The sequence below is a fragment of the Mus caroli genome, chromosome 10 (assembly GCF_900094665.2).
Source record: "Mus caroli chromosome 10, CAROLI_EIJ_v1.1, whole genome shotgun sequence".
Lineage (NCBI taxonomy): Eukaryota > Metazoa > Chordata > Mammalia > Rodentia > Muridae > Mus > Mus caroli.
This window is the reverse complement of record NC_034579.1, coordinates 70,521,576-70,540,403: the sequence shown is the minus strand read 5'-3', so window position 1 is coordinate 70,540,403 and position 18,828 is coordinate 70,521,576. Positions and strand designations below refer to the sequence as shown.

The 18,828-nt window shown below is 46.7% G+C and overlaps 1 protein-coding gene across 2 annotated transcripts in view; it reads right to left on the bottom strand.

The window, feature by feature from the left end:
- The window catches only part of Mcm3ap (minichromosome maintenance complex component 3 associated protein), a 46,962-nt gene that overhangs the window by 21,532 nt on the left and 6,602 nt on the right, over positions 1–18,828 (bottom strand). For both annotated transcript variants that reach the window (XM_021173988.2, XM_021173990.2), the window contains exons 4-16: positions 18,056–18,134; positions 17,736–17,877; positions 16,757–16,947; positions 13,709–13,848; positions 12,006–12,203; positions 11,445–11,713; positions 10,018–10,180; positions 6,326–6,486; positions 5,252–5,496; positions 4,807–5,006; positions 3,973–4,073; positions 1,789–1,920; positions 1,200–1,313 (exon numbers count right to left, since the gene is read on the bottom strand). In XM_021173988.2, coding sequence (XP_021029647.1) covers positions 1,200–1,313; positions 1,789–1,920; positions 3,973–4,073; positions 4,807–5,006; positions 5,252–5,496; positions 6,326–6,486; positions 10,018–10,180; positions 11,445–11,713; positions 12,006–12,203; positions 13,709–13,848; positions 16,757–16,947; positions 17,736–17,877; positions 18,056–18,134 — 2,135 coding nt within the window. The remainder of the gene's footprint in view (positions 1–1,199; positions 1,314–1,788; positions 1,921–3,972; positions 4,074–4,806; positions 5,007–5,251; positions 5,497–6,325; positions 6,487–10,017; positions 10,181–11,444; positions 11,714–12,005; positions 12,204–13,708; positions 13,849–16,756; positions 16,948–17,735; positions 17,878–18,055; positions 18,135–18,828) is intronic.

The window sequence follows — 18,828 nt, the reverse complement described above, 5'->3', positions numbered from 1 at the left end:
GAGCTCTGGTTTATGTGCTTTTTATGTGCTTTCTTGTTGCTGCTGTATTAAATCTTACTCTCTACATCTTAAGTTTAGTCCCAGTGTCTTCTTGGGTGCGCGGCTGTCCCGAGGCTTGAGTGGGTGTCTCCCCTTGGGAGTCCTAGAGTCTTTCAAGACTACCCAGGTAACAAAGTGAGTTCAAGGCCAGCCAGGACTACATAGTGAGACCTTGTCTCAGAAAACAAAACAAAACAAATGATATACTAAATTAATCTAGTACATGGGAGGCTCACATAGGAGAATAACCCAAGTTCAAGACCAACATGAACTACATAGTAAGTGCTAGGCCATTCTGGGCTACAAAGTGTGATCCTGCCTCAGAGAATGGACATTTGACATTGTTTTGTGAAATCTCTTCCTTATAGCAACTGGAGAGACAGGCTCCCAAGTCTCGGACTAGGAAGAACACGGACTGCAAACACACTGCCTCTGAGCGGTGGGCCCTGTGCCGTGCACTGTGCTCCGTCCAGTGAATGCTCTCAGCAGGACAGAAGCACAGGGCAGACCTTCCTCAACAGCACACTTCCTTCCTTTCCTGAAGCTCAACAGCTCTCAAGTGGAAAGGCCAAGGAAGCCTCACACACAACAAGTTTAGAAAGGCTTCCTTAGGGCTGGTGAGATAGCTCAGCGGTTAAGAGCGCTGAGGGCTCCTGGAGGTCAAGAGTTCAAATCCCAGCAACTACATGGTGGCTCACAACCATCCGTAATGAGAGAGAAACAAACAAACAGACAAACAAATAAATAAACAAACAATCCCTATCCCCGCTCTCGGGGACCAGAGCAAGATGGGGAAAGGGAAGGGGGGAAAAAAAGAAAAGAAAGAAAGGCTCCCTTAGTTGAAGAATAATGGCATATGGCCTACTATACAAAGGTTCTCTAGTAAATCTGCCGACAGACACATCTCATGCTTCCTGATAAGGACACTGACTCAGAGGGCCTCCCTATCAGAACAGCACACTACATTTGTCTAGAAGCCTTTGATGCAGTACTTGGGAAGCTAGGCAGATGGAGCTCTCCGTGTCTGAGGCCAAGACCAGCCTGTCTACAGGACAGCCAGGACTAGAAAGAGAGACCATGATATGCATACCCATTATTACAACCAGCTTGACCACAGTCCCTCCTTCCTCCTGACAGTCAGGACACAGTATGTCACTCACTTTAGCTCCTGAGAGCAGGTTTCCCACACACACTCTGTCACCGTGAGTTCTGTCAGCTCTGCAGCCAGGCCCTCGCTCAGCTGAGTTAACATCAGTTCTCTCTCTTGCTTCAACCTAGGGGTAAACGGAAGAAAAGCACAAAGATAATACTTAAAGAATAATAAAAATCGATGCGGGCTGGAGAAATGGTTCAGTGGTTAAGAACGCATAGCGTTTTTGCAGGTTCAGGTCCCAGTACCCACATGGCACTGCTCATAATTGTCTGTAGTTACAGCTCCAGAGACCTAACACCCTCTTTTGGCCTCCAGAGGAACCTGCACACACAACAATATGCCATCCATCCCCCAACACACACAGACACAGATACACACACACCACATACCACACACACACACAGACACACACACATACATAAATACACACACACACACACACACACACACACACACACACACCCTTCCCTTAGTCAAATCATTAGGGTGGTGAATGGTCCAACAGGGTCAGGTGACAGAAGGGCTATCAGAAGTCAGAGGTCAGGGCTGGGGCAAACTGACCTCCATGCCCGTCTATAGGAGCAAGACACACCCACCTTTCCTCCTCAGCCCGTTGCTTCTCTTCCTCTAGTCTCTGCCTTTCCATGGAAACTTCCTCAGCGGCAACGTGCCTCAGAATGCTCGTGGTCGCAGCAGTAATCAGATCCTCCACAGCAGCATTGGAAACGCTTAACAAAACAAAGCAGACGGCATTCAAACCCAGACAACAGCGAGCCACCATTCTCTCCTGCCATGGGAGACTTGTCTCTAGAAGGCAGAGACCTCAATACATGAAACCAATCACAGGTGGGCAAGACGGCTCAGCTGTAAAGCTGCCATGCTGTGCTAGCAGGTAACCTGAATAATAGTAATAATTAATAATAAACAAAATTAAAGTTCTTCTAAAAAAGCATCTACAGCAAAGAAATACAACTATACTTACTACCTCACAAAGCTGCAATCGTCTTAATACTAATACTGTACATATATATAGTAATATATACATATATATATATATATACATATGTACACACACATGCATACATACACATATACATGATGATTCTGTGACTTTTGCAATTATATAGTTCAAAAGATATAATTTACAATGGAGTTCAAGAGTAATCAAGTTTAAAAACTAAGTTAAAAAAATACAGGAGTGGGTTTATCATATCTCTTATCGTAAATAATCTTATTTTTGTAAATGAAATGGTAAACTAGTTTCACAAAGTATATTGCTTAGATTCAGGAATGAGAGAGAATCCCTAGTAGTAAGGACAGAAACAGTTTGCGCTACAACTCCAGGCCCTGTTGGTCATTTGAGCATCTCCGGGACAGTCTGGTTTACACACTGAGTTCAGGTAAGCCAGGGCCCCAAACTGAGACACCGTCCAAACAAATGCACAAACAAACAAACAGACAAAGCAAAGAAAAAACATAAGCTATAAAACTTGTAGAAGGAAACACGAATATTTTCATGACATTGGATTTGGCAGTAATTTCCTAGGTAAGACCCTAAAGGCCCGGGTAACAAAAGAAACATTAGAATGATTAGACTCCATAAAGGTTTGACTCTTGTATGCATTAGAGACGTTACAAGAGGCGAGAAGAGAAGCCGGGGTCAGGGGTCAGGGGTCAGGGGCCAGGGTGGTGGCTCAGTTGGTAGAGTGCTTGTCTAACAGGCCCAAAGGTTCACACCTCAGTGCTGTCTGCGTCAGGCGTGGCTACCTGCCAGGTTGTACTTGAGAGGTGGAGGCTGAAACAGGAAAAAAGACCACCCAGAGAATGAGAGAAAATACATGCACTTCTGTGTCTGATAAGAGATTAACATCCAGAATATAAGGAAGCTCCTACAAGTCGACCACAAATAGCTCAAGTAGAAGGCCAACAAGTTACTTACAGTTCCAGGAAAACATAGAAGAGCAAAAAGGACAGAAAAAGAGCACCGCCGCCAGTCATGAGGGACATACAAGTCAGGCTTTAGTGAGATGCCACTCCCTGTCACAAAGAACGGGATGGGATACAGAGAACCACCACTCCCAGACGGATGGACAGACTGGCAGTGCACGCCTGCAATCCTGGTGCTCAGGAGGCTAGGGGCGGCGGTCAGGAGTTCAAGGCTACAGGCTGGGATGGTGAAGAATAGCTTCAGCCCCAGAACTAGGGGGAGCAGAAGCAGGCTGATCTCAAGGAGCTGGAGGCCAGCACGGTCTACACAGTGTCTGGTTCAAAAGCAACTCCCCACTAAAATAAAAGGGTAGTACTGGAGAGACGGCTCAGCAGTTAGGAGCACGGAGTATTCCAGAGGACCTGAGTTCGATTCTCAGTACCCACAGGACACCTCACAACCATCTGTAACATCAGCTGATGCCGCCTTCTGCCCTCTGCAGGTACTGGGTATACATGGAGTACACATATACCTGCAAGCAAAACCCTTCAACACATAAAATAAACAATCAAATAATTGAGACTTGAACCATTTAAAGAAGGAATCACAAATGATTACATACTAATAAGAACTAAAGGTCAGAAACAGGAGAAACCGTACCGCCCTGGAGACCAGAGGAAACATTTAGGCCTCAGAGAGGTGCAAAGTCCCTGAAATTGTCACCGTGGATCTTAAGCACATGGAACTGGGACTTGCTGGTAAGAGAGAACAGCCTTATTAGGAAGGACATGACTGTGCCCAGAAAGTAACCGTCAGCCAAGCAAGAAAGGCTGACACGCTAGTCATCACTCACCCCAGAGCTGCAGCTACGTAGGCTGCCCCAGCAGAGCTGACTTCCTCACAGTCCACTTGCAGAGCCTCCTGGATGAGCTCGTCCACCACCTGTACCAGGTCCTAAGGAGAGAGCAGCATGGGGTCACATCAGGCAGACATCTTGGGTGAAGACTTCTTAGTGACATTTGTGAAGGTATTCCCAGCAAAGCACAGGGGCCTTAGTGCAGAGGGCTTCAGGAAGACTCTGGACAACAGAAAGATGCCTTCCACGGAGGTGAGGGCAAGCAAGCCTGCTGAGGACTGCCCTGTAGGTGGCCCCCACAGCACCTTTATTCATTACCTCAGCCACTTCTGCAATTGTGCACATTACGTCCTCAATCCCTGTGACCTATGGACTTTCCCTCTAGACCCTCTGACCCTCCAGTAGGGTCAGTGTCCAGCATCTGCCTGAGAGGCCAGTGAGACACAATCAAGTCCCCACTTGTGCAACAAACAAGATCTGCTCAAAACCAAAGCCTCCCTCTGCCGACAGGTACAAAGCAGTGTCGTGACCCACAGGCCCAGGACAGCCCATTTGCTGGGTGTCGCACATGAGCAGAACAGTCATGCATCGTCCAGCTTGGTATGGGAGGAGGCACTCAAGTGTAGCTCTGACTGCTAGGATGAAGATGGGCCCCTGTCGGTATCTGAAGGCAGTGGCCCTACCTCAGCCACCTGAGGCTCTGACTGAGTAGATCCAGCCTTTCCCCCTCACCCTCCTGACTCCGGCTCCTATCTAATGAGACCAAGCAACACAGCACCCTTACACAGAATGCTACAGACTTCATGAAGCTTTAACATGCACGATCCCTACCGAGTCAGAGTACACAGGCGCAGGCTTTGGAAGCAGCACCTCAGGCTGCGTGGAGGCCTGGAAAAGGCTGGGTGCTGCGGCTGGGGCCAGTGGCTGGACGTGAAGCGCCGGCGTGGCTGAGGATGCAGGAGGCGGCTGTGGGAGGACCGCCAATGTTGGCACGTCCACCTCTGCCTCATACTCCTCTCCTCTGCCACCACCTAGAAAGACACACAGGTGCTGAAGACACTTGTTAGCAGAGCACATAACTACAGTCTCTACAAAAGGACACAGCTATCTGTAGTGTGAGGAGCAGAGGGAAACGGCACTGTAGTATCACAAGCTCTAACAGGGGCTTCAAAACTCCAGATCCAGGCCAAGGAAGAGATATTTAAGCATCTGGCCAAGACAGAAACTTCAAGAGACAGGGAGGCTTCCAAGAGGGAAAACATACAACTTGACTCACCTGCTGAGTCTCCACCAGATGATCTCTGAGTGCTGATGGGCAGCTCTGTAGCCAGGCTCTCGCCAACGTACTTATTCTGGGAGTTGAAGCTGCACACAGGTGTGTGGCGAGGAACAGGGGGCAGTGGCCCTCCATTCACAACTTCCCCAACTGACACCGTCAGCTTCCGGCCAATAAACACTGACTTCCTGGCCTTGCATAATCCCTCCGGTTCCAAGAATGCTGACCGATTCAGCTCGACACAGCTACCCAGACCACAAAGAGCACAGAAAGTAGTCAGCAGGGAAAGAAGACGGCTAAGCCTCCTCACACAAAACTACTCGACCCCCTGATCAAAGCAAGACTGGACGGGTATCAGATGAAAAAGCGTCCAGTCTCAGGGAATCGTGACCCAGGGCTCCTTTTGAATGATGGCATCCCACTCATTCAAAGCCACAGCACTCCCTGAGGATAGAGTGAGAGGGAAGAGCTGCAGGTGGGCCGAGGAAACAGAGGATGCCAACTGTAATGGTGCCATTTGTTGGGACAACAGTTTGTGAGCATCACCAGTCTCACCCTGACTATAGGAACAGAAGGTCTTGCCATTGCCTACTGGCCTACCCAGCTCCTCTATCAGGTGTGCAGGGGCCAAAGATGGGTGAACAAAGTCAATCTTCAATGAAGAAAATAGAAAAGACTTAATCTTTATCTTTAGGTTCTCAGCTAACTGATGAAAAACAATGACTTGGGAATAAGAAAGAAGTTGGTCTGGGTTTTTTATTCCCAAATCCCTGGTATGTACACCTTTAATTCTACCACTTAGGAGGCACAGACAGGTGGATCTCTATGAGTCTGAGTGAGGCCAGCCTGGTCTACACACAAGGTTCAGGCCAGCCAGGACTACACAGGGAGACCCTATCTTAAACAAAAATGAACTTGGTCTGGCCCCATGTCCATTGGGAATGCCCCTAGTTTCACAGTAGGAAAGCTGCACACAGAAGAGCCCAGCAAGCAGACTTTATCAGAAAAGGAAAAAGGAAAAGAGGGGAGGGGGAAGAAAAGACGGAAGGACATAGGTACAGTCTCAGCTCTTACCCATCAGCTACAGTGAGGCCATGGTAATTGAGGAAGTTTGTCGCCTCTTCACTATCTCTGAACAGCAGCATGCGGATGACACCATCCAGGGGGAAGATGGTAGAGCGTTGTGTGCTTACAGTGTACGCAACATTGAGTGCCCGGAGGGCATCCTTGCGGATCTGAAAGAAGCGTGTCAGTGCAAGCTCAGAGAAAAGCCACAGATAGTCGGCCACACAATCATGAGCCCCTGCTACAGCTCAGTTCCCGTTCAAGCTCTTGCCTGAGCTTACAGACACTCAGATGCTCAGGAAAGACTACTGTGAAAATGGCCCCAAAGAAAAAGATGGTATGCAAAGTTTTACTTGTAAGAAAAACTAGCATGCATCTACCAAGGGAAGGGCATGAAAACCGAGTGTCCAACATCCCCTGAGCCAGAAGTAGCTGAGGTAATGAAACTATGGGAATCTATGGAATGCAAGGGGAAAAAATGCAAGACATTAAATTAAGTATGAAAACAAAATGGATTCATAGCAGTGTAATGAAATCAAGACAACCAAAGAAAACGGGAAAATCCTAAAGGAAGTCTGGTTAGGTTTCGGGGCCTCTGGGCGCTTATGCTGTCTGTTTCCTCCCAGTGGTCATTAATTGCCAACAACACTCAAGACAGCATATGAAGGGGCTAAAGAGATGGTTCAGTGGGTATGAGCACTGTCTGCTCTTCCGAAGGTCCTGAGTTCAATTCCCAGCAACCACATGGTAGCTCACAACCATCTGTAATGAGATCTGGTTGCCCTCTTCTGGTGTGTCTGAAGAAGCTACAATGTACTTATACATAATAAATAAATAAATCTTAAAAAGAGAAAGAGAGAGTGTGTGTGTGTACATGCCTGGCTGTATTCTTAATGCTCAGAGTACAATGCAGACAAAACCAACAAAGTTCCCATGTCCACACTACTGGCATGCTAGGGAAGAGACTAGAGCAATGATGGTAAATATGTAAAGAACACTTAATAGAAATTATAGACAAACTGGAGAAATGGCTCAGTAGTTAAGAGCCCTGTCTGCTTTTCCCGAGGTCCTGAGTTCAAATCCCAGCAACCACATGGTGGCTCACAACCATCTATAATGGGATCTGACACCCTCTTCTGGTGTGTCTGAAGAGAGCAATGGTGTACTCATAGACATAAAATAAATAAATAAATAAATAAATCTTAAAAAATAATTATATACAACAAAGAAGAAAGGCAGTCTGAGGGCATACGAGCCTGAGAGAGATCAGGGTGAGCTTTGCTAAGTAAGGAAATAGAAAGGCACTGTGGCAGCTAGAGCTGGGCCAAAAGAGCAAGGGGAAGGGGCCTAAGACTCAGGACGAGGGAGACCACCACCAGTGGAAAGGTCTTCTTAAAAAAAAAAAAAATCCTGGTTTGGGCTGGAGAGATGGCTCAGCGGTTAAGAGCACTGACTGTTCTTCCAGAGGTCCTGAGTTCAAATCCTAGCAACCACATGGTGGCTCACAACCATCTGTAATAGGATCTGATGCACTCTTCTGGTGTGTCTGAAGACAGTAACGGTACAGTCATATACATAAAATAAATAAGTCTTTAAATATCCACATATAAAATTCTTTAAAAAAATCCCAATTTTACTTATTTGAAGCTACCTACAGTAGCCAATAATATACTAATACTACTCCTTTAAAAATGAGTAATACTATTCTCTCCCTCCTTAGCTGCTTGAGGACAACCACTAATATGACACAGCACTGCTCTGGACCAGGAAGTTCATGACTAACCATCTGCTTCAGGGTGACAGACATCTGTCACCCTGAGAAGGCAACAGTATAGAAGACAGAAGTTTGGAAAAAGCTTGCCACAATGTACAAGACAACACCAGATGTCATTTGGACTGAAAACATTTGGGCAATGGACAGACAAATGACTTTGGCTTGACTTAAGATTCTCTGGATTATGCAGACTTGAGAGACAGGAAACAGAAGTGACCACAAGGAAAGCTTAGAGGCTTGGGGCTGTGAAGGGCAGGCCTGCTGCTGGAGAGTGAGAGAAGCTGCCCTGACTTGCTCCGCTGTCACGCTGCAAATGGGTACACATAAACTGTAATGACACAGAGAAGCAGATGCAGAGCTCCCCAGTGGCAACCTCCTTTCCAGGTGTGTTGGTGACACACATAGCCTGGTAGTAACCAATAGCTCTCCAGCTAGACTTAAGGCCTGCTCAGACAGAGGGCAATCAATTCCTGGTACAGGAAACCTGGCCGCCTTCCCAGGCTGGTGAAGTTATGGACCTTCCTGTAACTGCCACTTTACTACATAGCTGTCCTGTGTCCTCACCCTCATCGAGGAAACGTCTCTTTGCAAGATGGAAACAATTCTAGAAAACCACAGCCAACCAAAATGCAGAGTTGTTGGACCCAATGCCACAGGGTGCAACTACAACCCGGCTTCCACACCTAAGGCTCAGGGATCCTTGTGGGAGACGGGGAGGAGAGGCTGTAGAATCCAGAGGGCCAGGAGGTTTGTCATAACATTGTGTCAGAATCAGAAGCTACTACCTTCATGAAGACTCACCAGCATGACTGTCTAAGCATGAGTTCAACAAGGACACCAGCAACAGACATGCTAATGCGGACAGGGGAAAGCCCCGCAGGCCCCAACCCTACACACAGAACAACAGGCAGCTAAAGGACGCTGAGTGTGGGAGAAACAGTCTTCCCCAGGGAAGAGCTCACCAAGTGGTCAGCCCCGAAAATCTACAGACATTATCCAGACTGAGCATGGTGTCCTTATATTAAGGGGTGTGTGTGTGTGTGTGTGTGTGTGTGTGTGTGTGTTGTGTGTGTAGACAGACAGACAGATGCACTAATACATAAACACATAGACACATATACACCAATTTATGAAGAAAGAAGCCATGAATTTGAAAAGGAGTAAGGACTGGAACATGGGAGAGTTTAGAGGGAGGACAGGGAGGAGATAAATGACGTAACTGTATTATAATCTCAAAAACTAAAAAGTTAAAAAAAAAATACAACTCCTAAAAATGAATTCTTTGCCTAGACTATGACTGTGCTAACATTCAGCGTTTCCAGGACTTGGTGTGATCAGAGGCTGTAATAGCTCCCAGTTCTTCCTGCTAGCAGACACCTGCAGACCCGAGGCAGCATGTTCCCAAGCAGGGCAAGCTCTGGGAAGGCAGAGTGCTGCTGCTGTTGCTGCTGCTGCTGCTCACTTCTCACCACAGAGGAGCAAGCGGTCTTCTGAAGGCCTCTGTCATGCCAAGGCACAGCAGGGCAGAGTGGAAACACAGCTCAGCCTCACTCCCCAAAACTGTTTTTTCCAAAGTCTTTCTATGCTACTGTTCTCTCAAAAATGTTATTAATACTAATGATTTCAAAGTTAAGGCTTTTGTACAATATAGGATTTGTGGTTTGGGGTTTGCTTTCATGAATTCAACCTGTCACTCCAAAGGCTTCTGTGAGACACAGAGCCACGTTTGCACTGCATGGCCCCTCCTAGTGGAGAGCCATGGTATCCCATCATACAAGATTAAAGCAGAAACACCTCGCTGGGCTGTGCCAGGTCACATGAGTTGACAGCTGGCTGCCCAGAGGGAAGAGTATAGGACAGAGAAGCACTTCAACACTACAGTAGCTATTGTTCCTGTTCTTACCTGGCTAGCAGGGGCTCTACTTACCTGATTAAAGTAACAGTGTAACAGGCACGCATTCAGGTAAGAAGCTGACTGGACCAGTTTGAAAAATCTCACAAAATTATTGCTGTTCAATGCAGCAAAAGCCTGGACAGCGAAGTTCACCTCTGGGGAGTTCCTAACGTCAGGGTGGAACTGCTGCACTTCTCTGTAAGTTAGGAAGGCAGAGGGTCAGGCCGCTGGTCTTAATCAATCTGATGATAACTAGGTTTCAGCAGTCCTGTGACAGCAAGTCTGAATGGTGACACAAACCATAAGCTCCATAACCAGAGCTGCCATTCTCACACTCAGCAGGTACTCTACAGTCTTCATCCATCTGTCCATCCGTTTGTCCATCTATCTATCCATCCACCCATCCACCCACCCACCCAGCCACCCAGCCATCCAGCCATCCATTCACTTGAGACAGAATCTTCTGTATCCTAGGTGAAATTCAAGTTCACTATGTAGTTCACAAGGATGGCTTTGAACTTCTAATAGGTTTACATGTGTGGTTTTAAAAGTGTTTCTTTAAAGAGGTAATAAGCTGTGGGGCTGGAAGGATGGCTCAACGGTTAAAAGCACTTGCTTCTCCTGCAAAGGAGCCAAGTTAGACTGCTAGCACCCATGTCAGGTGCCTCACAGCTGCCTGCAACTTCAGCTCCAGGATACCAGACACCCTCTTCCAGCCCTGACAGGACCCTGCATTCATTTCCATATGTTTACACACAGACACATACTATACACAATTAAAAACAACACTAAATGAAAATCTTAAAAAGATAATAAACAGCTGGGCATGGTGGCATGTGCCTTTAATCCCAGTCTGAGCTACAGAATAAGTTCAAGGACAGCTAAGGCTACACAGAGAAGCCCTGTCTCAAAGAAACAAAATAAATAAATAAATAAAATGACAAATTAAGAGGATGATAAACAAGTAAAGAATAATTTGGCCAATTGATTGGCAGCTGTTAGCAAAACAGCAGAACAGAAAACATAACTTGTGTGTATTTATGTGCACCCACATATGTACACAGGTGGCCAAAGGGTGTTTGGCATCTTCCTGCATCACTTTCCATGTTAGTTTCCCTGTATTTCTCATCTATATATCTACTGAAATGTCAGGTCTGCATTTCAAATCCATTCTTTCCAGTAACTGATCTATTCTGATTTCATTTAACCCATCCTTCTAGTATTTCTAACAAAGCATTCTGAAAGCTGAACTGCCAACAACTCTAAGGGACTTCCCAACTTACGTGCCTCGTTTCCTCCTGCATCCCTGGGAGGCTCCCACTCAGGAATGAACATGGAGGGATTATATAGAGCACACGGGTCTCAGTACTTGCTCCCAATGTTTACACCTGACTCAATTTGCCAACTGCACTACAAAACTTCTATACATCAAAGCCCAACTTCTGAATCTGAAAACATACCTCAAAATGTCTCCTTTGTTGAGATTAAGCAGGACATTGTAGCCCTGGAACTCTGCTTCACTGGCACAAAAAACACCCTTGTTCCTCAGGTCCTGGTACATCTCCTTCAGACTCTGTAGACACTTGGTCATGTTCTCATTGTTGATCTTGGCATCAAAGGAAGACATAGGCTCCTCACACATAAAGTGGGCACAATGAATGTGAAATCGGGTACACTTCTCGATCAGAGACACTGTCAGGGGATCACAGAGGTGCTGCTGTGTGATGTCCTGTTCAAGGTTAGAGGGGAGAATTACCTACACACACATGCACTGAGCACACACACAGAAGACACAAACACAAGATCCATGCAGAGTCAACTTTGAGAAAAAAATTATGATTATGAGTTGAACTACATTTCAACTTGAAACAAACGCAACGAAACAATGAAATACAGTTTTATAATGGCTCAAATAAAATTATATTTTTGTTCCAGATAAAAATATCCACGTAAAACAAAAAGTTAGAAGTTCACTTTGTAAATCTACAGGCATTTCCGTCATCTGAGTGGGGAGCAGTTACCTTCCGTATACCCCGGGTGCGGTTCCACACGAAGTCATACCAATCCCGAAGGCTGCCTTCCTTTTGGTCCATGATCTGGGTCACCAGGTAGTCCATGGTCCTGCTGAGAACTGCTGAGGGTCTCAGCTCATGTGGCAGAGGCTCCTCCTGATCTGCAGAGGACCGGCTGTACTCCTTCACGGCTGCTGCATGGTCCACCTACGGGCAAGAAGTAGGGACAAACTGCTTTATGGCAGTTTTTGGACCTTAAGATGCAGGAGAAAATCACACACACATTGTGGAGGTTTGAAGGCCTGGCCATAGGGTGTGGCATTATTAGGAAGTGTGGCCTTATTGGAGGAGGCATGCCCTTGATGGAGGAGTGTGTCACTGCTTAGGTGGGCTCTGAGGCCTCCTATGCTCAGGGTCCACCCAGTATGGGAGAGAGCCTCCTCCTTGCTGCCTACAGAGGGAGTCTTCTCCTTACTGCCCTCTAATCAAGATAGAACTCTCAAGTGATAGAACTTTCAGCTCCTCCAGCACCATGCCTGCCTGGACACTGCCATGCTTCCCACCTTGATGACAATGGACTGCACCTCTGAACCTGTAAGCCAGCCCCAATTAAATTGTCCCTTATAAGACTTGCCTAGGTCATGGTGTCTCTTCAAGGCAGTAAAACCCTAAGACATACATCCCAATGAGAACAATGTTTGAGAATGTAACTCTTAGATGAGAATGCTCTGTTAAACTGAGACATTTCAAGGACAATGTAAGCTAAGAAACTTGAGTCGGGCAAATATAACAAGGCATCCAGAGGAACAGAAATCTAAGTGAAGACACGTCAGCCCGCCCAAAGCACAGCTGTGACAGGTAAAGGGGCTCAGGCAACAGGAAAGATCTCATCTGTGTTCAAGTGTCAAGTTAAACCAACACACCATAAATAAACCAGAGATGGGGAGTGAAGACCAGAAAGGGTTAGGGCAGAGCTCTGTGGGTCAAGGCCTGATGGAGCAGGTGCAACTTCCCAGGAATGTACAGACACAAAAGATAACAAACGTGTGTAGGTGCAGAGATGAGGTCCCTGCTTATCTGCTGGCTGCTCTGTGGATCAGTCCTGGGTCTATGGTGAGGCATGTTGCTGGGCTGGGGACCCTGGGTCGAGCAAATCTGAAGGGCACAAGAATGCAGACTGGTGCAAATTCTTGGCAAACAACTCAGAACACGCACTCTAGCTCAGGTGAGGGAGGCCATGCCCTTCGACACACTCATTTAATAGTTAGTATCTTGGGAAAAGAAAACAACTTAGAAGCAAAAATGGTGCTGAGTGGTGGTGTCGGTGCACACACCTTCAATCCCAGTGGTCAAAAGCAGAGGTGGCAGATCTCTGAGTTTGAGGCCAGCCTGGTCACACAGTGAGCTCTAGGCCAGCCAGGAATATGTAGAGGAACCCTGTCTCCAAAATCCAAAACCAGAAACAAAACAATAGGAGCCCAGCTGGATTGTTCAGTGTGGGTGAGGGCACGCAACACAAGGCTGAGTTCAGTCGTCAGAACAGTGGAAGGAGAAAAGCTGCTCTTGTAAGTTACCCTTACACTAGTCTTTGTGGCACACATGCACTACACGCACACACATTTGCACTTATAGAGTAAATAAATACATTTTTAAAAGTCAAAATCAAAACAACAGGAAAAAAGCAGAGATCATTAGGACACACAGAGTTCTACCTGGTCAGTCCCTGGGACAACTTCAAACACGCTCAGCTGGCTCCGGGTCTCCCTCAAGTACCGCTCCTTCTCGGGACACATGTCAGGGCACGTCCCAACAAATGCCCTGGCTTTGTCCAAGTCTGTCCTCTTCACTCGAGCTGAATGACACCAAGCCAAAGGTAAGGGTGCGTGCATCACAGGAGTACTAAGAACTCACGAAGTATACTTTCATAAAATGGGAAAAAAAAAAAAAATCAGCCTGTGATCCCAGCACTCAGGAGGCTGAGGCAAGGGGATCCTAAATGTGTGGCCAGTCTGGGCCACATAATGAGTTCTGGTTAGTCTAGAATATATAAGATCCTGTCTCATCTGTGCACTGCCCCCTGAACAGTCACACATGAAAAGAAATGTTTCTTAAACTTTGGGCCTCTGAGATAGGCCTCGTAGCCCACCCTGCCAGCCAATGGGTACCTTGGCTCACAAAAGCCCCTAGCCAAGGCTACCCCCCTCTCTAATAATCAAACACATTCACTACAGACTCAGGAAGGAAGACAGAACTGGAGAGACAGCTCAGTGATTAAGAATATTAGCTGCTCTTCTAGAGGACCTAGGCTTAATTCCCTACCCACATGGCAGCTCACAACTGTCTATGACTCCAGTCCAAGGGGATCTGGCCGTCATTGGCATCAGGCATACAAATGGTACACAGACATAAATGTAGAGAAGATACTCATACACACAAAATAAAAAGAAAGTTTCAAATGTTAGAAGCAGACGGAGCGTTACATCACTTTCACTTAAACAAGTGTGCTCTGCCAGCACTCTGTGATTCTCATGACCTCGGTGGGAAATCACAATAATGATGCAGGAGTGTAACCAACAAGTACATCTGCAGGCTGGACGACAGTGGCGCACACCTTCATTAAATCTCAGCACTTCCGGGAGGCAGAGGCAGGCAGATCTCTGTGAGTTCAAGGCCAGCCTGGTCTACAATACACAGAGAAACCCTGAGGTAGGGAGGGGTAAAATACCCCAGTCTCCTGGGATTCTGTTAAGTGTTCAGAACTGCATGATGAAGTTACCTAAGTACCGTTACTGGGAACACCTGTTACCTCAGGAAGCAGACCACTCTTTACTCACAGAATGAAAGGTTTTAAGCGAAACTCCTCCAAACAGCATATACACATTTTAGTTCCACTTTTAGAAATTTTAAGCCTTAGTATAAGCGTCTTTGAATTTTTTGGTTTTGGTTTTCTGACAGGGTACCACAGCACAGCTCAGGCTATCCTGGAGCTCACTGTGTACAGCGGACTGTCCTGCTTCCACTAGAGCACTAGGCTACAACCGGGCCAGGTGCTGGGTGGAGGTATGTGTGACTGAGCCAGGTTTTCCTTGTGGAGATTCTTATGTCAACTTGACACAAACAAAAGTCATCTGAGAAGAAGGAAACTCAATCAATAAAACGCCTCCATAAGATCCATCTGTAGGCCCTATAGTTAGTGCATCTCAATCAGTGACTGATGAGGAAGAGCCCAGCCCACAGTGGGGGTACCATCTCTGGGCTGCTGGTCCTGGGTTCCATAAGCAGAATGAGCAAGCCATTGGAAGCAATCCAATAAGCGCCATTTGTCCATGGCCTCTGTGTCAGCTCCTGTTCTCCAGGATCCTGCCCTGTGTGAGTTCCTGCCCTGACTTCTTCCATGATAGACTATGGTCTGGAAGTATGAGCTGAATAAACTCTTTCCTCCCCAACTTGCTTCTTGGTCATAGTGTTTCATGGCAGCAAGAGAAACCCTAAGACAACAAATTTATTAGAAATGTACAAATCACCAAGCCTATAAATGATAGAGACAGTTTTCATCATCATGCTGAGAAAGCTCTGTGATTGGTACACTAACTCACAGCTTTACATAGCAAATCCTGCCAGGTGTGCTAGGTATATACAATCTCAGGGGGCTGAGAGAGGAGCCCTGTACGTTCAAAGCTAGTATGGGCTTAATAGCTATAAAGACATTTCATACAGCTGAAACTTAAGAGAAACCTGTAGGGGCTGCAGAGGTGGCTTAGAGGCTAGAGTACAAGCTGCTCTTCCAAAGACCCATGTTCAATTCCCAGCACACAGATGGTGGCTCACAACTGTCTATAACTCCAGATCCAGAGGATCTGACACCCTCGCACAGACATGCAGGCAAAACACCAATGCAAGGGAAATAAAAATGAATGTTTAAAGATTGTAAATGAGGACTGGAGAGATGCCACAGCAGTTAAGAGCACTGACTGTGCCGGGTGCGGTGGCGCACACCTTTAATCCCAGCACTCGGGAGGCAGAGGCAGGCTGATTTCTGAGTTTGAGGCCAGCCAGCAACTACATGGTGGCTCACAACCATACATAATGAGATCTGATGCCCTCTTCTGGTATGTCTAAAAAGACAGCTACAGTGTACTACATATAATAATAAATAAATCTTTAAAAAAAAATTGTAGCCAGGCGGTAGTGGTACACACCTTTAATCCTAGCACTAGGGAGGCAGAGGCAGGCGGATTTCTGAGTTCCAGGACAGCCTGGTCTACAAAGTGAGTTCCAGGACAGCCAGGGCTATACAGAGAACCCTGTCTTGAAAACAAAACAAAACAAAAACAAAAACAATAAATAAATAAATATTTTAAAAAATTGTAAATGAGTCCATGGATTTCCATATGGGTTCTGTATACTGGTAACGTTATTTAACATTCTCTGAGAGCAACGCATTCACGGTTTAACATTCCGAAGGGGAACAGTGCCTGAAATGGAGCATCCCCTCTCCCTTCTGCCTCTCAGACACCTGTTCCTCTCTACCAATAATCAGTTAATTCCCCTGCATCCTTCCATACACATATAAGCATATGTAGTCATCACACATTAGTACACACAGCTCACATTTCTAGTAGACCAGGGTGCAGTAATACCAGGCACAGAATCTCAGAAATCCCAAGACTTGGCGGTAGTAGAGCCCCTGTGGCTCCCTAGAAACTGCCTTGATATAATCCTGCCAGGGAATCTGGAACTTATGTCTCTGTTTGTCATACCTTGCCGCATGATGCGGTCTCTCTGGTCCAGAAGGCGGTACTTCTCCTCAGATGTGTCCGCCACAGTCCCTATCAGGGTGCTAAGAGATGACACGCAAGAACCAAGGCCCTCGGAGCCCTCAGATCCAGAGTCAAAAGGATCGGCCTCAAACTGGTGAATCTTCAGAAGACTTGGCTTCTTCACTGGAGAGCTATGGAGAAGACAACACATTTGGGGCCTTTGTATCATTTCCACTTCTTAATGTTTCAAGGCATTTTGGTCCTCAAAAGTTAAGAAAATACAGAGTTAAAAACTAAAGAAGCCAGCCAGGCGTTGTTACACGTGACTTTATTAATCCCAGCACAAGAGAGACAGAGGCAGGTGGATCTCTGTGAGTTCAGTGCCAGCCTAGTCTACATAATGAGTTTTAGGACAGTCAGAGTCCTAATACCCTGTCTCAACTCCCCTCCCCCCAATAAAACAAAACAATAAAAAGCACAAAGCCTAAATAAATGAGATGTTGCCCTAACAAGGCTGGCACAGGATTGCTTGAGCGAGTGATCTAGGCTGAGCAGTGAGCAATTAGTAAATCTGAAATCCTTCAAGTCTTACAGACACTGAGATGAGGGATGAGAAATGTTAGTCTGTTGGTAGAGTCCTTGCCTCTGCTGGGATGAAGGTGGACAGCACCACCACCCAATTACATTTTTTAAAACATAAATGAAGGACTAGAGCAGAAACTGCAGCTTTGAGATAAGGCTTTCCCTAAAACAAAAAATCTGCTTGACGTTAGTGCCACTGCAAAGAGGGCTTTTCAAAGACCTAGGGCCTGGGGGACTTCAGAGTAAACCAAGTCACCATCACGCTGGCAACGGCGAAGACCCACGCACTGTGAGGGCGGAGATTCAAAAGCAGCTCTTCATCGCCTGCCCATAGTTCACCGTCAGAGCTCTCCCCGGCTTCTCCTCCATCAACAGGTACTGGGAAGAGGAGTCCTACCTTTTGCTGAGGAGGCTGCCGGCTGCAGGCCTCACGATGGGCTTGCTGAGAGGCGAGTGCTGAAAGGGGGAGTCCTCGATGCCCTGGCTGGCTTCACTGTCCCCGAGCTTCTCCTTCAGGGGAAAGAGTTTCTTGCTGGGACCTGAAGACACAAGCGTCAGAACAAGGTTTGTAAAACTCGAAGAAGCAGCTATGAGATCCGAGATGCAGCTGGAGCTAGCTGCGCCGCCGCTGCCCTTAGGATAAGAGCCCACACCTGCACGTCAAAGGCCCTGCACAGAGAGAGCATCAGACTGGGAACACAAGAGTGGAAAACTCACTTATTTTCTTCTTGTGCCAAAAGATAGCCACGTCCTTATGCAGACCTTTCCCCTTCTTCCTAGCCAGGGCTGCCGATGCCTGAAAAACAGTTCACAACACAAAGTTTAAGGACACAGAGAGACCAGACACTGTTAAAATGCTGAAAGACTGAACAGCTACTCAAAAATAAAAGGAGGGCCAGCAAGATGGCTGAGCTGGAACCTGGCACCATGCCACAAGACGGTTCAATCTCCTGTACCCACAGAGTGGAAGGAATGGACCTCCAAAAGTTGTTCTCTGACCTCCAGATGATTACAGAGGTACACCGATGCCCCTGCCCCTACATGCACACACCTATACATGCACACACGCACATGCACAAACACACAGAATGAAAATGATTATGTAAACCTTAGGACGTAATGAGATGGCTCAGTGTTAAAGAGAACTTGCTGCTCTGCTTCTCTGGAGGACCCAAGCTGGGTCTCCAACACCATTACCAGACAGATGCCTCACAACCACCTGTAATTCCAGCTCCAAGAGATCCAACCCCCTTCCCCTTCAAGGATACTCACATAGACACATACACACAGAACTTAAAAAAAGAAAAAAAAAAGGCTAGGTGTGGTGTAACAAATCCACAACAGCGTGGAAGCCCAATGCCTTTCATCCCACCACTCAAGAGGCAGAGGCAGAGGCAGAGGCAGGTGTATCTCTGGGAGTGTGAGACCAGCCTGGTCTACAAAGAAAGTTCTAAGACAGCCAGGAATATATATATATATATATATATATA